This window comes from Perca flavescens, chromosome 12 (assembly GCF_004354835.1).
Source record: "Perca flavescens isolate YP-PL-M2 chromosome 12, PFLA_1.0, whole genome shotgun sequence".
Taxonomy (NCBI): Eukaryota; Metazoa; Chordata; class Actinopteri; order Perciformes; family Percidae; genus Perca; species Perca flavescens.
The window spans coordinates 26500976-26520007 of NC_041342.1; the positions used below are offsets into that span (position 1 = coordinate 26500976).

Genomic DNA, 19032 nt, shown 5'->3' on the forward strand with positions numbered 1-19032 from the left:
ATACTACAAACATTATTATGATACAAAGTTGTGGATACTTTTACTCTTTCATTGGAAATACAGAAGTCACAGAACGTGCACCCGCGTACGCACACACAGTGATAAGACAAGATGTTATCTGTATAAACGATAACCTCTCAGGACCATCATTTTCCAAAGCAGTATCCTATGACCAGTGTCATGTTTCGAAGTGTTCCACTTTCTGATTGTAGTATTGCTCCTTAGGCAGCATACAACACAAACGTTTTAGGTTTTGCTGGTCTTGAAGAAACCTTTTATTTATGTATTAATAGATTTTTATAATTAAAGCCAAAAATATTTATATTAATATAAGGCCAGCAGATTATTAGCTTATCTTAACTCTGCACAAATCTCTCTGAGGATGCTGTCACTGAAAATAGCATTCCTCCTCACCTTGACGTCGGCTAAAGCTGCAGACACACTGACCAGACGGCCGACCCTCGGCAGAAAAGGCAGTTCGGCTGATCAAAAAAGTGCCTCGTCTGGTTTCTCCGGAAATTCAAAAACAGACTGTCATTGCGGCTTGTTCAGAATAAAATCTCATGTTGTACTAAAATAGTTCACCGAAACGTGTTTCTGAAAACATTTTAAACGAGAAATAGGTCATGCAGTTGCTGAATCTGTCTTCATTTCAGATCGACAAAGGTCAGTTTAAAAGATTTTTGTCAGATTTTTTTTGAGAGACTCTAGTCACGCTAATTCCGCTCCCCGTTTCCGGGTTAGCACTCTACCAATCAGATGGGTCATTTGAGTCCGACTGCCGGCAGTGCCCGCCGATTATACATGTCAAATCGGCCAAAATGAAGGCCGACAGATGGATGATGGCACGGAACAGACTCGAGTCACTGACCTCGCCAGACTGTCCAACGGCCGATTATCGGCTTGGTGTGTCAGCGCCTTAAGAGGGTGAGTGACTTATGCGCGCTGTCGGTCTTACTGTCCTACCTTTCTATTAGAGGGGACGGGAGCGCAGCAACTTTACAGCCAAATCCATCATTTATGCCGAAACTTTTGACAAACTCCTATTGGTCGAGAATTTTTTTCCCTTGAGGGTTTCTTCCCTCCACCTCATAACGACGACACGGAGGAAGCGCCTCACCGACTTTGTCCAGTGCGCGCGTTATCCCAGTATGTTTTACGCACGGCAGATGTCAGACGATCACAGCAGTTGTTCGTTCACTACAGAGAACACTCACAAGGTGTGGCTCTTTCGAAACAGCGTGCGTCTCACTGGCTGTGTGAAGCTATCACCCAAGCCTATAGCGCGGAGTGAGTGGAACCCCCTCAGGGCATCTGGGCACACTCCACGAGAGCGCTATCAGCGTCCGCCGCCCTCCTCAGAGGTATGACGTGGCCGACGTCCTGGGCATCCCCATGCCTGTTCATCCATTTTTATCTGCGTGATGTGTCAAAGTCCTCCATGACTCACTCGGTCTTATATGCGCTGTTAGATTTGGTTTACTGCTGTCTCCATCTTCCTGCACTTTAGTGGCTGTGAGGAATGCGTTTTTGCAGTTATTAAGGGTTTAATTTATTCAGTTAATTTATTATCATGAAGCACCTTCAAATTCTACATGACATGGGCCTTACGATTGGTAACTGGCCAATCATGTAGGAAGGTTTTTTTAACAAAATAAATGTTTTTTGATACATTAAAACCTGTTCAGTGTGAGTAGGAAGAGGAACTAGTCTATGTTCTGCTTGTGGACTATGGTGTCGCAGGTGGCATTGACTAAATCAGATTCGCCCTTAACCCATTAGCAATAGCTCTTAGAGGGCGAAGCTTATACAAAATAGAACAATAGTTACGGATTGTAACTCCAGATTCTATGAGTATAGGCATAGCCCTCTAAGATCCACGCCACCTGCTTCACCAACATTGACTGTAGAAATGCGGATGTTGGTCTCGCAGCTGTAATATACAGTAAATGCAGACGTAAGAGAGGCCCGTGCAGGGCACAAGGGGCGTGAAAGAAATCTTCACAACTGCGCATGGCGCGAGGGATAAAACCCAATAGCAACAGCTCCTAGAGGGCTATGCCTATACTCGTAGAATCTGGAGTTACAATACGTAACTATCGGTATCCCTTTAATGCAGCAGAAGCAGATATTTCCTGGCTTTTAGTCCCTATGGGTAAAGCTCCAAAAGCACTGGATCCTACAGTTCCCATAATGCAACTCAATAGCATGCTTTGTTTCATTAGACAGAGCCTCTAGACTCATGCAGAGATGAGGAATGGGCTGCACAGGTCTGAAAGGCTCACTTTTGGGGGTGATGACATCATCAGGGTTATTTTCTTAGACATTAAAGAGCTCCCCCAGAGCCACAGACACATTTTACAACTGTTTTCACAGAGTGAGTAGTATTCTTTTTTTGATCCGTAAACTGAACTTGATTTGAAAAATCTGTTGAGTGCCCCTTTAGGAAAATAAATTAAAAGACATCCCTCTGTGGGCAAATTCCTCGAAACCAAACTATTCCTTTAATCATTAACGCCTTTATTAGTGTCATTACAGTGGATACTTTTACTCTTTCATTGGAAAGGCAGAAGTCACAGAACGTGCAGCACTTAAAATATCACACACCCGCGTACGCACACACACAGTGATAATAAGACAAGATGTCATTTAAATGATAACATCTCAGGACCATCATTTTCCAAAGCAGTATCCTATGACCAGTGTCATGTTTCAAAGTGTTCCACTTTCTGCTTGTAGTATTGCTCCTTAGGCAGCATACAACACAAACGTTTTAGGTTTTGCCGGTCTTGAAGAAACTTTTATTTATGTAAGCCAAAGATTTAAATTTGGGTAAAATATGCTCATCCGAAGTTTCTTAACTCAAGATAGATGTCATCATCTGATATCAAATATTAATTTAAAAATGTAAAAAAATACATAAAAATAAATGAATAAAAATGAATTAAAGGTTATAATAAGCAGAGAGAATGGAGTAAAAGCAAGACAGGGTAATATAATTGTTAAAGGAATAGTCTGAAATCTCTGGAAATATGCTTATCCGCTCTCAGGCAGAGATACCAGTGTAATGTCTGGACAGTAAATATAATGCTACGGCCAGTAGATTATTATCTTATTTTAGCACAAAGACTGGAAACAGGGGAAAACAGCTAGCCTAGCTCTGTTCAATGTAAACCGACTTAGAGGTGCTGGTAGGTAAATTTTGTAAACGGATGATGGAGCTTGCCTAGCTGTTTCCTCGTGTTCCTAGGCTTTGTGTTTATGCCGAGCTAACCGTTTTCCTGAAGTAGCTTCATCTTTGCATACAAAATTTTGTATAAATCTTCTCCTCTAACCACCACCAGACTCCAAAAGCTAGATAGCATATTTTCCAAAATCTCAAACTATTCCGTTAACTCTGTTTAAAATCCTCCGAGACGTGTTGCCCAGTGAAATGGAGTATTAAATTATGTAGCAATCAGTGTTCTGCCTCTGTTGTAATGGCTGAACAGTAGAGCTATAACCACCTCATGACACTTACTCCCATCTCTGTTAGCACACACACCTTTCAGGGCTAGGATAGCTTTCCAATCATACTAGGTAAGGTGCTCAATGAGACAAACTTCCAAAAGTCTGGGTAAAAAAGTATTGTTGTGTTTGCTAAGGGCATGTTTCATTCCTTCATTTCCTTTCCCCAGGGCATTGTAGGCACTTCTAGCAGCTGTACTGTGGAAACGGATGTTAATCCTATGTAGCATTGTTTCCCATGTGTTAAGCTGGTGGGGTGGGCTAACTGCCTTTTTATTTATTTAATTTGTTTGGTTGTGTTGTTACTTGTATAATGCCTCAACAAGCTGGTTTGACACTCAATCACTCACTGAATTGTATAGGGTGTGCATGGTCAGGGTTTTAGGTTGATCACAGGTAGGTGGGTATCATTAAAAAAATTGTAATACCAGTAACGATAGCATTACTCTTAAAGTAATACCGATTCCAATAGAGTACTTCATATGACACCCATCATGTGAATGGATGTTTCTGTTGTCACGCTGAACTGCCAACTCTGTCAAATACACCACACCACACTGCAGACTGTATAGGTTGTAGCTACTGCGGTAGTCTTGCTTTTCCAGACCTTCCTCCAAAGCGCGCTGAAGGACGGTCTGGCTACTCCACATAGCATTTGGGGATGGGAGGAAAACATGCTCTGGTTTAATGGCATTTCTTTAAACCAATCAGAATCGTTCTGGGCGGTGCTAAACTCAAAACAGAGCTGCTGCAAAATAGTTTCCACCGAATTTAAAATTCCAACACAAAAAAAGCGGAAGGAAACGGAAAATACATGCATTCGGCGGAATTTCCGCCAGCACCGGAGCTATCCCGGAAGTGGAACGTGAAGGAAATGGATTACTACTGCGGTAGTGGGCCAAGCACATTAAATCGAAGAACGCTTGTAGTGGAGATTGGCTGTGAACAAAACCATACAAAATATCTTCGTCTCATGAAACATGGCCAATACTAGCTGACATAAAAGAACAATTAAAACTTGCCCAGTTGATCCAAATTCCTAAAGGCCACTCAATTTTTCTCTTGTAGATAGGTTGGATGGCATTGAAAAGTTAGTTTGTTTCCGATTAGCAACCTCTACTTTTTCTACAGTACCAAACCAGTGCCTAATTCGCAATTTCAAAAGTTTGCTTAAAATTCTCTTGACAACTGAATGGACACAGCAACCGTGACATGTTTTGATTAAAAAAGAAGGCTTTTCACTGATTATGCAGACAATCACAACAGCCATACCGCCATGTTCCTGACACTGTGATCAGACATACAGTATCTTCTTCTTTTAGATTAAATGTACTTACATGATGGTGTGTATCTGTGATATTGTCTGTTGAGATACATTTTCATCCCTTTGCAAACCAAGACAGAGGAGTCGTCTTACTTCCCTATTTCCTTTGTTCAGTCTAATACATTCCCTTGCGTCATGGGTGAAAGTGGCTGCAGACTGAGCTGGTTACAGATCAAACCCTGACCTCTGCACACAGGGATTTTCGATTTTCGATAAAGATCCTTTCAGTTTGTTTAAAGGACTGAGGTTCTGGCTTGGAGCCCGCTGAGGGACTTCCCAGCGCATCATTGCATGCTAGATTTAGCTACAATCCACACTGTATCATGTGCGTCCACACAGTACACTTTTTAACTGCTCTTCATTGGGTTATTCATGGCAATTAAGATGAGCCGACAACAGTGTGATCTAGTGTGATGATACACCAAACCTAATAAACTGAGACCACTGCATGACAACCACAGGCAAAAGAGAAGCCATTTACAAGGCACATCTTAATGTTACTCTATGCTGCTTTATCTTTACAAAGCTGACTGTAGCAAAAGGCTAAACTGTGGGCAGAGCCTTAATTTGTCTGTCTTGACCCCTGATTCTCTGTAAACAAAATAAGACCCTATTATCACAAAGCTTTAGAAGAAACCGCTCTTGAAACATAGTTTGGAGTATGAAGCCACGTTTGGGCCTTGGGTTCTTCATGGCAATTAAGATGAGCCGACAACAGTGTGATCTAGTGTGATGATACACCAAACCTAATAAACTGAGATCACTGCATGACAACCACAGGCAAAAGAAACCAAATTGAGAAGCCATTTACAAGGCACATCTTAATGTTACTCTCTGCTGCTTTGCCTTTACAAAAGATGACTGTAGCAAAAGGCTAAACTGTGGGCAGAGCCTTAATTTGAGTCTTGACCCCTCGTTCTCTGTAAACAGAGTAAGACCCTATTATCACAAAGCTTTAGAAGAAATGGATCTTAAAAAACAGTTTGGAGTATGAAGCGCTATTAATCTATACAGTCACTCTGGCTGATACAGGTGTAGCCAGATGTTGGATGGTTCTACCGGATATTACTCTTTAATTATTCAGTTGTGGAACCAGATGAACAGTAAGAAGAGATTAATTATGGATTTGTCTTGATATGATTTAGTAATAGGGCTAATGTTACAACTAATCAATCAAAAATTATTAAAATTGTTGGCAATGATTTTTTGTAATCGATTACAAGTAATCTGTTAGGATGTATTGCATCATATACTTTGTACTCTGAGTGTCTTTCAGAGTCAATCTGCCTCTTTTGTGTCCTTCTTGATGGATTTAAAAACAGACGTACGCATATAAATACATTCCGTCTGTTTTCTCTCCGTTTTATGATGAAATAAGAAATAACCGCAACATTGAGCATGTTGCTGTTATTTCTGTCCATTAAATAACCTGTGTGTTAGTCGTGCGTTTGTCCGTCAAACACTAATTAGCGTAGTCTGAGTGTGCTTTTAATAGCATTTCAGTGTTTAAATGGACTACTCATGTTTGTTCAACCTGCTTTCTGAAACAGGGCCCAGAAAACAAAGTGGGACACATAGATAGAATGTTTACGTTTTAAAACTGTTATATAACCGATGTTTGATAGTTAGGTCGTATTGCTCATTGCTGCAATCAAAACATGTTGGACCACCAAACTCACCAGAGAGGCCTGCAACAATTACATCAACCACTTGGACAAAGTGAGGTCATTGTGTGATAGCCTACACTTTAATGGGCTTCCTTCTAACCTTAGCCAGTTCAAAAGCTGTTGGATTTCTTTTGTTATACTGTGAGACTGATATTACTATACTTATTTATTCATCTTGTTTGGAGTTTTTGGAGAGAGGTCGATCAACTTTTAGCTTCCTACTTTTACCAGGCAACAGCAGAAGGAGGGTCATCAACAAATCAAAAGATGTGGCCTAAACATCATGGCTACACATGGGGCAGGGTTATGGTGCGTTCTTTTTGTCTTGTAATCGCGACTAGTAGCTCGAGTGTGACGTCACATCCATGTCGAAAAGCGAATAACCGTGGGTTGTTGCGTTCTTTTTGTCACACAATACTACAAGTCGGAGAAAAGATGGATTTTTGTAACATTTTTATTAACAGTTAGGATTCTATTCACCCAGTTATTGACATATTACACAAATATATTTCACAGTTTAATACATGAAAATTACGTTTTGATTAACGTTAACGTTAGGCTACTGCTCTGCCTTCTGCTCAAGACTTGGCTTAAAGCCATTGTTTTCATATAGCAACCGAGCGTCTCTAGCCAATTTCAGCTGCACAAGCTACAAAATAACTAATTAGGCGTTATTTAACTCCTAATAAGACTGTAGCGACATGCCTATAGGTAGCAGTATACAGTGCTTTGTGTACGACTTCTTCATTTGGTTACAACAAAGACAAAAGTGCTTAAAATTGTAGAAAACCACAATGTTTACTACGTGTGATGCATGACGTAGCCATCTTTGAAAGTGAACTCGGGGGTCCTCTGAGTTCAGACGACTTGACGAGTCGTATATACGACCTCGGTGGCGTTCTTTTTGCAACTTCCGGTTCGTAACTCCGGAAAATGACTCGTAAATCGACTTCGGTGGACAAAAAGAACGCACCATTAGCCTCGAGTTTGCGGGGTTATTCCCTGAAAATCCACTAAACACAGGGCTTAAAGGTGCCAGTGTGAAACGGCTGCTAAAGTAAACAATGGAATTTGCATAATGTTTTTGTTGGCAAATCGCATGACTTCTTCATCTTATCATCTGAATGTTAACATTAGTCATATGCCATCAGGTCGACGCTACAGAGTCAAATATATACAGTATATACCAGAAAAACGTATATAAAAAAATCCTTCATCGCCACACTGAACATTCATACATAGACAACACATCCTACAGCTCCATTCAGGCGTCTATGCATTTTTGCACATGTTTGTACCGTCAATGTTTTTACACTGTTTCTATATGTATCTTTTATGTTCTTATATGTATTTTATGTAATTTGAGCCTGCCCGTTCAAAGACAAATTTCTGTCATTCGTGACAGACAATACAGTTTTTCTTAACTTCTTATCTTCCAATGAATATTTAAGATGGGGATAGTAGTAGGTACTTAGTGCAGTTTGAATTGTATAGCCCTCTGCTTAGTGTGTGTGTGTGTGTGTGTGTGTGTGTGTGTGTGTGTGTGTGTGTGTGTGTGTGTGTGTGTGTGTGTGTGTGTGTGTGTGTGTGTGTGTGTGTGTGTGTGTGTGTGTGTGTGTGTGTGTGTGTGTGTGTGTGTGTGTGTGTGTGTGTGTGTGTGTGTGTGTAGGGGCTAAATAATGCATGGTCAACTCTTAGCCCAGGGCTATGAATATGCAGTGTGAAAAGGCCTTCCTAGGACTATGACTAGAGTACATCACTGCTAGCAATACAACACAGCCTATAGTGCTGTTACAGATACTACACAAAAACAGTACCTGATGATCCTGCTGCCTCTGTTCTTTTGCTGCTCTTTCTATAGTATGCATCTAACAGGGTGTTTTTCTTCTGTATCCCATAGGAGATGACTGTCAGAGAGAGTCGAGTCAATTCCTTAACTCAGACGATGACGGAGAACACTATTATGAAGGCAAGAACATGGCCCTGTTTGAGGTAAGACAAAAAATGAAATTTCTCTGTAAAAAGTCTGCATTGTCCACAAAGCTGATATGTTTTTAAATCAAATTCATGTTGCATGAGATCTATGGTACAGGAAGATTATGTCTTTATGTTGTGTGATATAAGATCAATAAGTCATATTATTTTAAATTGCTGACACAAAAGTTAAATATAAAGACATATGATCAGAAGGTTTCTGGCTCCAAACCTCCAAATGGGATAATATAATAAAAGCAATGATAATAAAAACGTTCATAATGCTTTTCAAAAACCAAATTAATTCAAATCAACAAATTATGAGATCAGTATTATAAAACAGATAAATCCAACTCCAGTAATGATAGAAGAAAATAAAACATAATTTAAGTAAAAAAAATAATAAATAATGAAAAATGTAAGTAAATTCAGTATAAGCGCTCTGATATAAGTATGTAAAAAAAAAAAAAAAAAAGGAAAAAAAGAATGTTAAAGTATTTCTCTGGCCAGTTTGCAAAGCCTCAGGGCCCTGACTGTAAGGGCTCTCCCCCCTCTAGTTTTAAGCTGGGACTCTGGAACACATATAAAACTTCTTAATGAGAAGCTCAAACTCTGTACAGGCTGCTATATTGTACTAGAGGTAAATAATTTAGCAAAGAGCGAAGCCATGAAGAGCCTTAAAATAAATCAATAAGATCTTAAATGTATACATACTTGGAGCCAGTGTAAGGTGGTTAAAACGGGAGTTATGTGATATGTAATACGTCTTGGTTCTGGTTGAAAGCGTGTCAGTTAGTATTAAAGTCTATGTGCACCTGCTAGCAGTGCTAACAACACAACACTGTACAGACATTGTACAGAATATATTTGCTTTATTTTGTTTATGCACGTCTCGCTGTCTATCTGCAGGAGGAAATGGAAAGTCACCCTATGGTATCATCTCTTCTCAACAAGCTGGCCAACTACACCAACCTGACCCAGGGTGTTCGTGAGCATGAGGAGGCTGAGGATGGGGTCAGGAGGGTCGCTGTTGTGGTAAGGACCTGATTTTTGAGCTAGTGAAAATGTTGATACTGAAAGTTATTTTAAATTTTTTTTAGTCAAGTACGCCCTGGAAAAACAAACAAACAAACAGGGAAACATGGGCTTGTGGTTCGCTGAGGATAATTGTCATTCTCCATGTTTTTGGCTGTATTGCTGCTGCTGTGTTTCAACCACAAATCAATTTTCTTGATTTCTGTATGTCATTTAATATCGAAACTGGCTTCCCGCTCACAGTGAACAAACATAATCGTGAACAAACATAATCGTGAAGGATTGCGGTTGTTGCTGCAGTTTACAGCAGTTAACACTTGCATTCACTATAGGAATATTGAATATAAAATGTGTTTCATCAAACTTGCATTATGGTAGGAACTATGCATTTACATTAAACTTCACGTACCCCCTGCAGTACTCCGAGGGTGCCAAGGCAGGGTACTCCATTTGGCACCTATAAATGCATTCTGTCACTCAAACTAGACTTCCTGCCGGTATTCCAGTATTTGAACCCCCCTCCACACACACACACACACACACACACACACACACACACACACACACACACACACACACACACACACACACACACACACACACTGGAAAAGAGATAGTAATTAGCTATTGGTTATCTAATTATTGTTTCAGGAATCGTTAAGAAAAGAAAGGCATGATAATAAGTTTTGGCAAAAATAATTCCTTCTTTTCAGTTTTGCAGTCTATCAAGCTTCAAATACAGTTTAAGTTAAGTTTACCCTAGACTTTGAACTTTGGGATGATATCACGAGGAGATAAAGCAGCTTATAAACAGCTCTAAAGAATGGACTGTATTGTGAGAATGCCATGTTATTTAACACACAGTAAACTGCTTGCTGTTGCAAGTGGCTGGAGATGTGTAATCTTTATGGTTGATATTTGGGTTTCGGAGACGGGTTCTGTGCCATTGTCGTTCGGCAAATACACACTATATGTAATGACATTGGCATTCTTCCTTCGTCAATCGGTGCATAGTCTATATCCACAACGTTCCACTTCCGGGATTGCGCCGTTGCCGACAGAAATTCCGCCGCAAGGTAAATCCAAACAGCTAGCTAGACTATCTGTCCAATCAGAGTTTTCTGTTGCACGACTAAAACAACTTTTGAATGTACACATGTTCCACCAACACAAGTTCTTTCCCATACAGTATTTGTCGTTTTTGAGTAATTGCCAAACAACCTAGTCAGTCATTTAGGTTTGAGGACTTGTTTCCCAAATTCTCACAAAAGAAGCCACATTACTGGTGGCAGTATGCTGCTTCCAGTGGGATTTAAATCATATTGTAAATTGTTAAGAAAATGTGCTCCAAGGCAACAATTCTTGCTTCCTTGGTAGCCTTGCTGTCTTTGGGTGGAACCCAGTAGGACCTTGGGCTGTAGCTTAGCAGAAGCATTGATGATGTTTTAGTAAAACCCGCCCCCTGAACGATGGCTGTGTTTTTTCATCAGTACGAAATGTGAGACTAAAAAGAATAAAACAGACTATGCAAAGAGAGTGAGGGGGAGAAGATGTGGGAGATCTTGAAATCAACATCAGGCACTTCACAGTATTCAGACAGACAACTAAGTGCAGAAGAGAAAGCACAGGACAAAGTGTTTGTAACTCAGAAAATGGTACGTACACTTGGTTTTTGGGGAGGGTAGTGGTAGAGGTATATAGAACCTTGTTTGTGCAGTGTAATGCATACTGTAAATATTATAACCCAGGATAATGCTAGTGAGACTGTAGGAGTTCAAGCACAATCATTTTACTTTGTACCGAAAGCTGTTGTATGGATCATGGACAATATTTTATTTTATTTATAATATTTTATTTATTACAAGATGTCTGTAAAGTACAATTTCAGTGTCATTTGAACTTTCACTTCTTCTTTTTTTCTTCTGTTTTTGGATTTGGATTTCCTTTTATTTGGAATGCAATTGGGCCCAATATGCAGTGTACAGAGTTTGTGGGAAAGTGGGAATTTGAAACATCCACTGCACATACTCTGAGAATTGACTTTTCAGTGACGTAGGAGACATCTTGTGTCCAGCAGTTACGCATTTAAAATAAACAATATTTGCATTTTCATGAGATTTTCAATTAAGGAGAAAGAATAGATGTGAGTTTACCAGGTGATTTAACTTTCTTTGTGGGAAAAAAACACACATCGGACACAAATTATTATTTAAAAATATTTATATAGGCCTATCTTAGAACATTTCCAGATGGGGCTTTTAACATTTTGAAAGAAGTTCTCGCAGAGCAGTTTATAAATATGAATTGTTCCATTGTCTGATGCCAGCCATCATGCTAAATAAGATTCTTCCCCTACATATAGCCTGTAATGGGAGTCAAAGATAGGTTTGTCAGCTTTAATTTGCTGCATATTAGACTAATATTTAGAATAATTTACAAATTTGAAAATGTTGAATATGATAAACACACGTAAGGCTGTTTTACAACTGCCTTAAAATGATAGGTCAGATCTTTTCAAGTGGGGCTGTATGAGGTGCTTATCCATAGTCATTGTAGTTCATAGTCATTGTTACCACCTGGCTCAAGGCCGGCAAGAAAAAGGGAGGTCACACAGATATTTTAATCAAAAAGTAGTTTACTTAACACAAACTAACTAAACATTAGCTAAGTGGTGCGGTGTGTAAGTATGAGAAACCTCAGTCAGTCATGTCTAAAATACAGTAAGTTTGACAGTAGACGGCAGACCAATTTGCACAATTTCATCCCTCACAAAACCGCCCCCCTGGGGAACACACTTTCTCACCAACTTGGTCTTGGAGGAAATAACCAAAGGCTGCACTCTCCACCTCATCATCTGGGAGAGTCTGGCAGCCCAGAGCCTAAAATGTTGGGTCATCTCTTTGCTCTTTTACAAGATCACTGCAAGAGGAAATGCAGGGAAAGGGAGCAAGCAGGCACCGAAAATACAGACATCCTTTTTTGCATGGACTATAACGACACTCACGTGTCACTGCACAATTGGAAACTACCACAGCAATGGTTTTGGGAGACTCGGAACTGGGGGCCTGCCGACCACTATCTAATACAGTAGGTAATACACTGACTATGGATAAGTACCTCATACAACCCCACTTCAAAATTGTTTTGTGTTTATCCATCCCCAGGTCCCCAAATGGGAACCTTCATTGGAGTTTACCTTCCCTGCATGCAGAACATCCTGGGCGTGATTCTCTTTCTGCGTCTCACCTGGATCGTCGGCACAGCAGGAATCCTGGGATCCTTCGCCATCGTCTCCATTTGCTGCATCTGTGTGAGTAATTAATAAATCTAAACATATTTCTGCTGACAGTGATTGAAAGACAAACAAGTCATTGTTGCCGCTAATTCTGTGAATGCCTGAACGGAACAATGACATGTCTGATGTTTAGTCTGAGATTTACGGCATGGCAGAAAAAATGCAGGCCAGTCAATACAACCTCCTCTGAATGTATAGTTTTGATTCATGACCGTATTAATCTCCATGCATTAGCTCAGAGGAGGGTGCTCAAAAACGAGCACAAGGTTTGTCTTATTTACAACTGTAGTAGTAGCTCCACAGCCAAACAGAGAGCTGACTGTTTGAAAAGTTTGAACTTACATGCTCGTCACTCATGTGATGCGATGTTAACAGAGCACACAACACCCTTCTACGATATATACCCACCCTGTCCCATGCTGTAGACCAAAGAGATGGCCGAGCCTAAAGATGATGTTGGTGGTGCTGTTTAGGAGACTGTTTAGCATTTCACTAGGTCCAATGGGTATTAAAACCGCAGTACTTGTACATTTAATGAATTAAATGTGTTCATAGCAATGGGTATCAAAAACCGACAGTTTGTGCTTGTCTTTTAAATATGTGTTCTGCTTTTTTATTGGCTTTTGTAGCTGTGGAGCACAACGAAACCCTGATTTTGCGTATAGAAAATCTCCTTTTTTACTTATTTACTTTGATCCGATAGTTCCTGTTCAAGCCGAAATTTTGTATAGATAATATATTTTATTTAAACAAATAACATTTTTGTACAGCAACATTTAGCATTTGAATAGTGTGTCTGTCTCTCCTCTACCCCCTTGGTCATTATTATACATAACTTGAAATAAGGTCAGACAACCCTGTCTCCGAATAATTACGTTCCCGTACATGACACTGCATTCTCAATGACTTTGAAATCAAACTACTTGATAAGGTTTAGAAAAAGATCGCGGGTTTTGGTTAAAAAAACATTTGGAGGCCTTGAGTTGTTTTTTTTTTTTTTTTTTTTAAAAGGACAATCCATTTCAGCTCTAGAGTTCTACCCCTTTCTTTCCTATTTAGGAGAAAACGCAATCTGGACTTGCAAGGGAATGACTGATTGTAGCAGATTTCTGTGGATTAATAACTGTATTTACAAATTTGAACGACAGGTTCTTATTGCCATGTTTGAATGACTGAAATGAGTCTTTCTCATATGTCACCCTCTCTCTTTTAATTTGTGTTTTAACAATAAAAAAAGTTTGCCTTCTTTTGTTAAATGATAAAAAAAAAAAAAATTTGTAAAACAAAGTACAGTATCTTTTAAAGTACAAAAGATTTGGAAAAGATTGTTTTTGTGTCAGTACCTAAACTCAGGTGTCTGTATGGGGGAAAAAATTTAAATGGTACCCAGCCCTATACAGTAACATGGGATATTACACTTGAAAGTGAGCCAAAAGGTGTGACTTTTGGAGCAAGCTTGAATAAAACTGTATGAAATGAACGTATATCATGCAAAACATAGCTTATTTAGATTATATTATTCTTGCACAAAGAATACTGCACACGTCTCTCTTTTCTTCCATCTATAATGTCTGTCCTCTTTCTCTCCATGCAGACCTTGCTCACAGCCATATCAATGAGTGCCATAGCAACCAATGGAGTTGTCCCAGGTAAAAACATTATTTGTTCTTTTCTACTAGTAATATTTGAATGTAATGGTTTGCTTTGAGGTGGATACACTGCAGTGTTTTCATTATTTACCACAGCCAGAATTTGAAGGATTGATTGTGATTGCATCATGTCGGAACACTGCAAAAATAAATAATTTAAAAATCCATTAATTTGATTATTTATAAACTAACCAGGACATGATATGGTAGTTACACTGTTATATAGATCTGGGGTTCTCAACCTGGGGGTCACAAGATACATCTGGGTAAATCTTAATTTCTGCTACACAAATTTAGGTTTATTTTTTCAAAATATTTGAATCTTTGCTTTTTTGGTTGTTGATTGTTGGATACTTTTACAGCTATTAGGTCCTCTGAAAGTATTCAAATGCAGCAACCTGAGAATGAATATTCTCAATGTAGATATATGCAAGCTAAGACATGGGGTCACAAATGGAGCCTAATTATAAGTTTTATAATTCCAGTTTATTAGGGCTGTGCTCGATTGAAGAAGTTCTTAGTTGACTAACGCTCATTCAATTGTATCGACTAATCGATTAGTTGATTTAATCGACAGATCTGTAAATCTGAGTTTCTCCGCAAAGAGTCATGCAAAAGCACCACTTTAATTCTTGTGTTTACCAGAGATGTGCTCGTACGTTTCTTGGAAATAAGTCATTCAGCATAAAAAAAGCATAAAACATGACTAATTGACTAAAGAAATCTAAGTTGACTAAGACCAAAACGACCGATTAGTCAACTAATCGACTAAGAGGTAGCAGCCCTACAGTTTATATGCAGCTGTTGATTCACAATTTACAAGGTTCCTTGAAGAACTTCTCTTTATGACTCAGAGATCCATTTAAACCCAAGAAAATAATATTTTATTATTGGAAACTTTGTTCAGCTGATCTGCTGTGCACTGACTATAAGACTCCAGCTAATACTAGATATTAGCCATTGTAATTAATGACTGCATAGATTTGGTTATGTGTGAATATTATGCTTTCCATAATAATGATAGTAGCCCCCCACCCCCCCCCTAAAAAAAAGCCCCGTAAATTGCTGCATTTTAAATGCACTACACCTAAGATTACTTGTACTTTGCTTGACAAAGACCTGATACTTTATCATAAATAATGCAATGATGTTGTACAAAAATGTTTTACAAAACAAACTACTTTTTTTAAATGTCAACAATGAGCTTTTAAACCCAATAAATGTTTTATTTATGTGTTTGCTACACATCATTTTTGTACTGCATTATCTTTGATTGATGATCAGTACTAGTGGCTTTGTAGAAGATTTTTTTCAGCCCAGAGTAGCGTCTGCAGGCTCCCTCATAGAGACTCAACGACCTTAATCAAGAGGATAGGGCATGGATGTATAATAAGACCTGGATACAGTGTTTGAGGCAAAGCCTCGTTCATTCCTATGATAGTTGCTTGGTAGCGCATGAAGGCAAAGAATTCAACTTCCTCTTATAAAATTACCCGGAGGATCGATGCTGCTTTCACGCTATGGGGCTCATAAATATGCGCTCTAGAGACCTCGCATGCAGAGCCGGCAAGTTCCGGTTTAGCTCTCCGCTTACTTCAATGGGGATTAAATTATTTAGTCATGTCTGTTTGTAGACTTTCGAAACGTTATCAGACCGAATAGATCAAGTTCTAATAGTGAAACAAGTCATTTCTCGGAGGGCTGTGACGCTCAAAACAATGTATCCACGGATTTACAGACGTCTCTTTTACCATGAAAGTCTATGGGAAAAATATTTTTGGGCCCCATGGCATCATGTGACAGACACAGATGTTGTCATTCCACTTTGGCCGCTCTGTCAAATTTCAAAGCCCAGCGCAAATCTTGGGGGCATGGGATACGGCAGTGTGTATGTTTCATAAGAAGGGCAAAAAATACTGCCATTCACTTCCCTTACTTGTTGTGAGCATTACGTAATGACTAAAGGTGAATCTGATGAGCATATTAACATTTTGATCAACTCAGAGCTTCTCCCATCATCCCCAGTGGAAGCTAAACTGTAAAATATAGGGTTACCAAAGTTTGGAAAAATAAAGTTTAACATATCTTTTTAAATTTGGTAGTAGCCTGACTAACCAGGATTTAATTTCTCCAAAGCCGGTGGCTCATACTACATGATCTCCAGGTCACTGGGTCCAGAGGTTGGAGGAGCAGTGGGTCTCTGTTTCTATCTCGGAACCACCTTTGCTGGATCCATGTACATACTGGGCACCATAGAGATTCTGCTGGTATGTTACCACTCTGACAGATAAGAGGTCACCCACGTCAGTAGTCACTTCTGCTGCTATTAATGACCCATTCACTCTTTTTTTTTTTTGTCTCCTTACTGCCAGACGTACATTGTTCCAACAGCAACAGTGTTTAAAGAAAGTGAAAATGCAGCAATGCTCAACAATATGCGTGTCTATGGCACATGCTGCCTGCTATTGATGGCTCTGGTAGTGTTTGTAGGGGTAAAGTAAGTATCCACACACACGTATACAGTCTATGACACACACGCACGCACACGCCCACAGACTCGCATGTATTCCCTTTCTTTCTGCAGGTATGTGAACAAACTGGCTCTGGTGTTTCTGGCCTGTGTGTTTCTCTCGATCTTGGCCACTTATGCAGGAGTCATCAAGACGATCATCGAGCAACCAGACTATAAGTGAGTTAGTAACGGCTAAACTATAATTTATCATTAAACCCGGTCATGTTTTCAAGACTGAAATATTCTTATCAACAACATGCTACATTTAACTCCTCCAGTGCATGATACTGTTGCAAAAGGACAGATGAGGAGAAATACTTGCACTTCAGTTGGTGGTATTCATTGCCATGTTTTGCCATTGCTCAGTGTGTTTGATTTAATTGGTTGATTTTGTTTCATGTCAACATGTGATATCAGGGGTTTACAAAGTCTGAAACTGTGGGGCCCACCTCCCTAAAAGGAAGTTTTTCTCACCACTGAGGTTTCTTCCTAAAAGGGAGTTTTTCCTCGCCACTGTTGCACTAAATGCTTGCTCTTGGGGGGAATTACTGGAACTGTTGGGTCTTTGTTAATTACCAAGTGTGGTCTAGACCTACTCTATCTGTAAAGTGTCTTGAGATAACGCTTGTTATGATTTGATACTATAAATAAAATTGAATTGAAATTGAGTTAAGTTATTGAGTAGCCCGCCGCTTGTTGTGACCACAGGGTGTGTGGGTGCACACTCTCAGCTGTGACTGGCTCTGGCTCATGTCTGTATCATTGCAGCTAGACTGTAGCTGTAATTATGACTACAGCCATGGGATGACATAGCTTTGGTGGGGTTTCATGGCTGTGCCTTGGTTGTTATGAGTATGTATGTGACACATTAGTTTATAATAGGTGTAACACTAACTACATGAAGGGGTTGTGTGTGTGTGCAGTGAATTGAGATGGTTGTGCTGGCTGTTTTGAAGCTAACGTATTACTAAACTCCTGGTTGTATTGGTAACACATTCGTCATATCAGATCGAAGCACCACAGGTTCAGCGGCTCAGGTTTATTGCAAAACACACTTATCAACCACTGTAAAAAAACAAAATAGAAAATTCCTTTCATTCATTTATACTTCTCAGTTGTTCTAAGGCATCTGTTTCCCAGAGAACCAGAGCTCAATCTACCACAACAGATACATCAGCTTCCATCCAACTAAACTACACTTTTCTCTCTTCTTTTAAAGCGTCTGTCTGTTGGGAAACCGATCTCTGAAGAATGAAATGTTTGAAACATGTGCAAAGACAACGGTTGTGAAAAACAAAACCGAGTTCACAGACCTATGGAGCTTCTTTTGCGACAACAACGCAACCTGTGATGAATACTTCAACTTAAACAACCTGACAGAGATACGGGCCATACCCGGGCTTCTGAGCGGAGTTATCAAAGGTGAGAAAGAGGAGAGGAAGGATTCTGAGCTTTTTTTCATGGCGATAAAGTCCAGTATTTCATCTTGTGCCACCTTCAGGCCAAGTGATCAACTTTGTTCACATGATATTCATTGCCGCAGAGAATGCATCCTACTGTTCATCCAGCTGATAATGCTTTTGTGTCTTTCTGTTAGACAACCTGTGGGGCGACTATGGTCCAGCTGGTATGTTCATAGAGAAGAAAGACCAGCCTTCAGTAGAAGCCCAGGGCACATCCAATGACATGAATAAGCCCTACGTCTTCAATGACATCGCCACATACTTCACTCTGCTGGTGGGAATATACTTCCCCTCTGTCACAGGTAGATAAAATACCAACAAATATGAGTTAGAATGTTATGAGTATTATGTTATGAGTCTAAGATTATAACAATAAGAAATGATTGTGATAGGAAACTAAATTATACGTTAAATACTAAAACTCTGAAAAGAGCAGTTATGCGAGATGAGTACTTTTACTTTCAAGTTACATTTAATGCTTTTAATACTTCTGTACTTTTACTTAAAGCTGCAGTTGGTAACTTTTATTTAAAATAACTTGTTGTCATATTTGCTGAAATTGTCACTATATCAGAATACTTTATTGATCCCCTCAGGGAAATAGTT

General features: G+C 39.5%; 1 protein-coding gene across 2 annotated transcripts in view; it reads left to right on the plus strand.

The window, feature by feature from the left end:
• Positions 1–19032, plus strand: part of LOC114564909 (solute carrier family 12 member 7) — a 41673-nt gene that overhangs the window by 3177 nt on the left and 19464 nt on the right. Inside the window, exons 3-12 of one of the 2 annotated variants that reach the window (XM_028592579.1) lie at positions 8399–8490; positions 9382–9495; positions 12384–12393; positions 12672–12817; positions 14397–14451; positions 16588–16718; positions 16824–16948; positions 17036–17140; positions 18183–18385; positions 18561–18728. In XM_028592579.1, coding sequence (XP_028448380.1) covers positions 8399–8490; positions 9382–9495; positions 12384–12393; positions 12672–12817; positions 14397–14451; positions 16588–16718; positions 16824–16948; positions 17036–17140; positions 18183–18385; positions 18561–18728 — 1149 coding nt within the window. Of the gene's footprint in view, positions 1–8398; positions 8491–9381; positions 9508–12383; positions 12394–12671; positions 12818–14396; positions 14452–16587; positions 16719–16823; positions 16949–17035; positions 17141–18182; positions 18386–18560; positions 18729–19032 lie in introns of those variants that run through there. The other variant, XM_028592578.1, reaches the window with a different exon arrangement.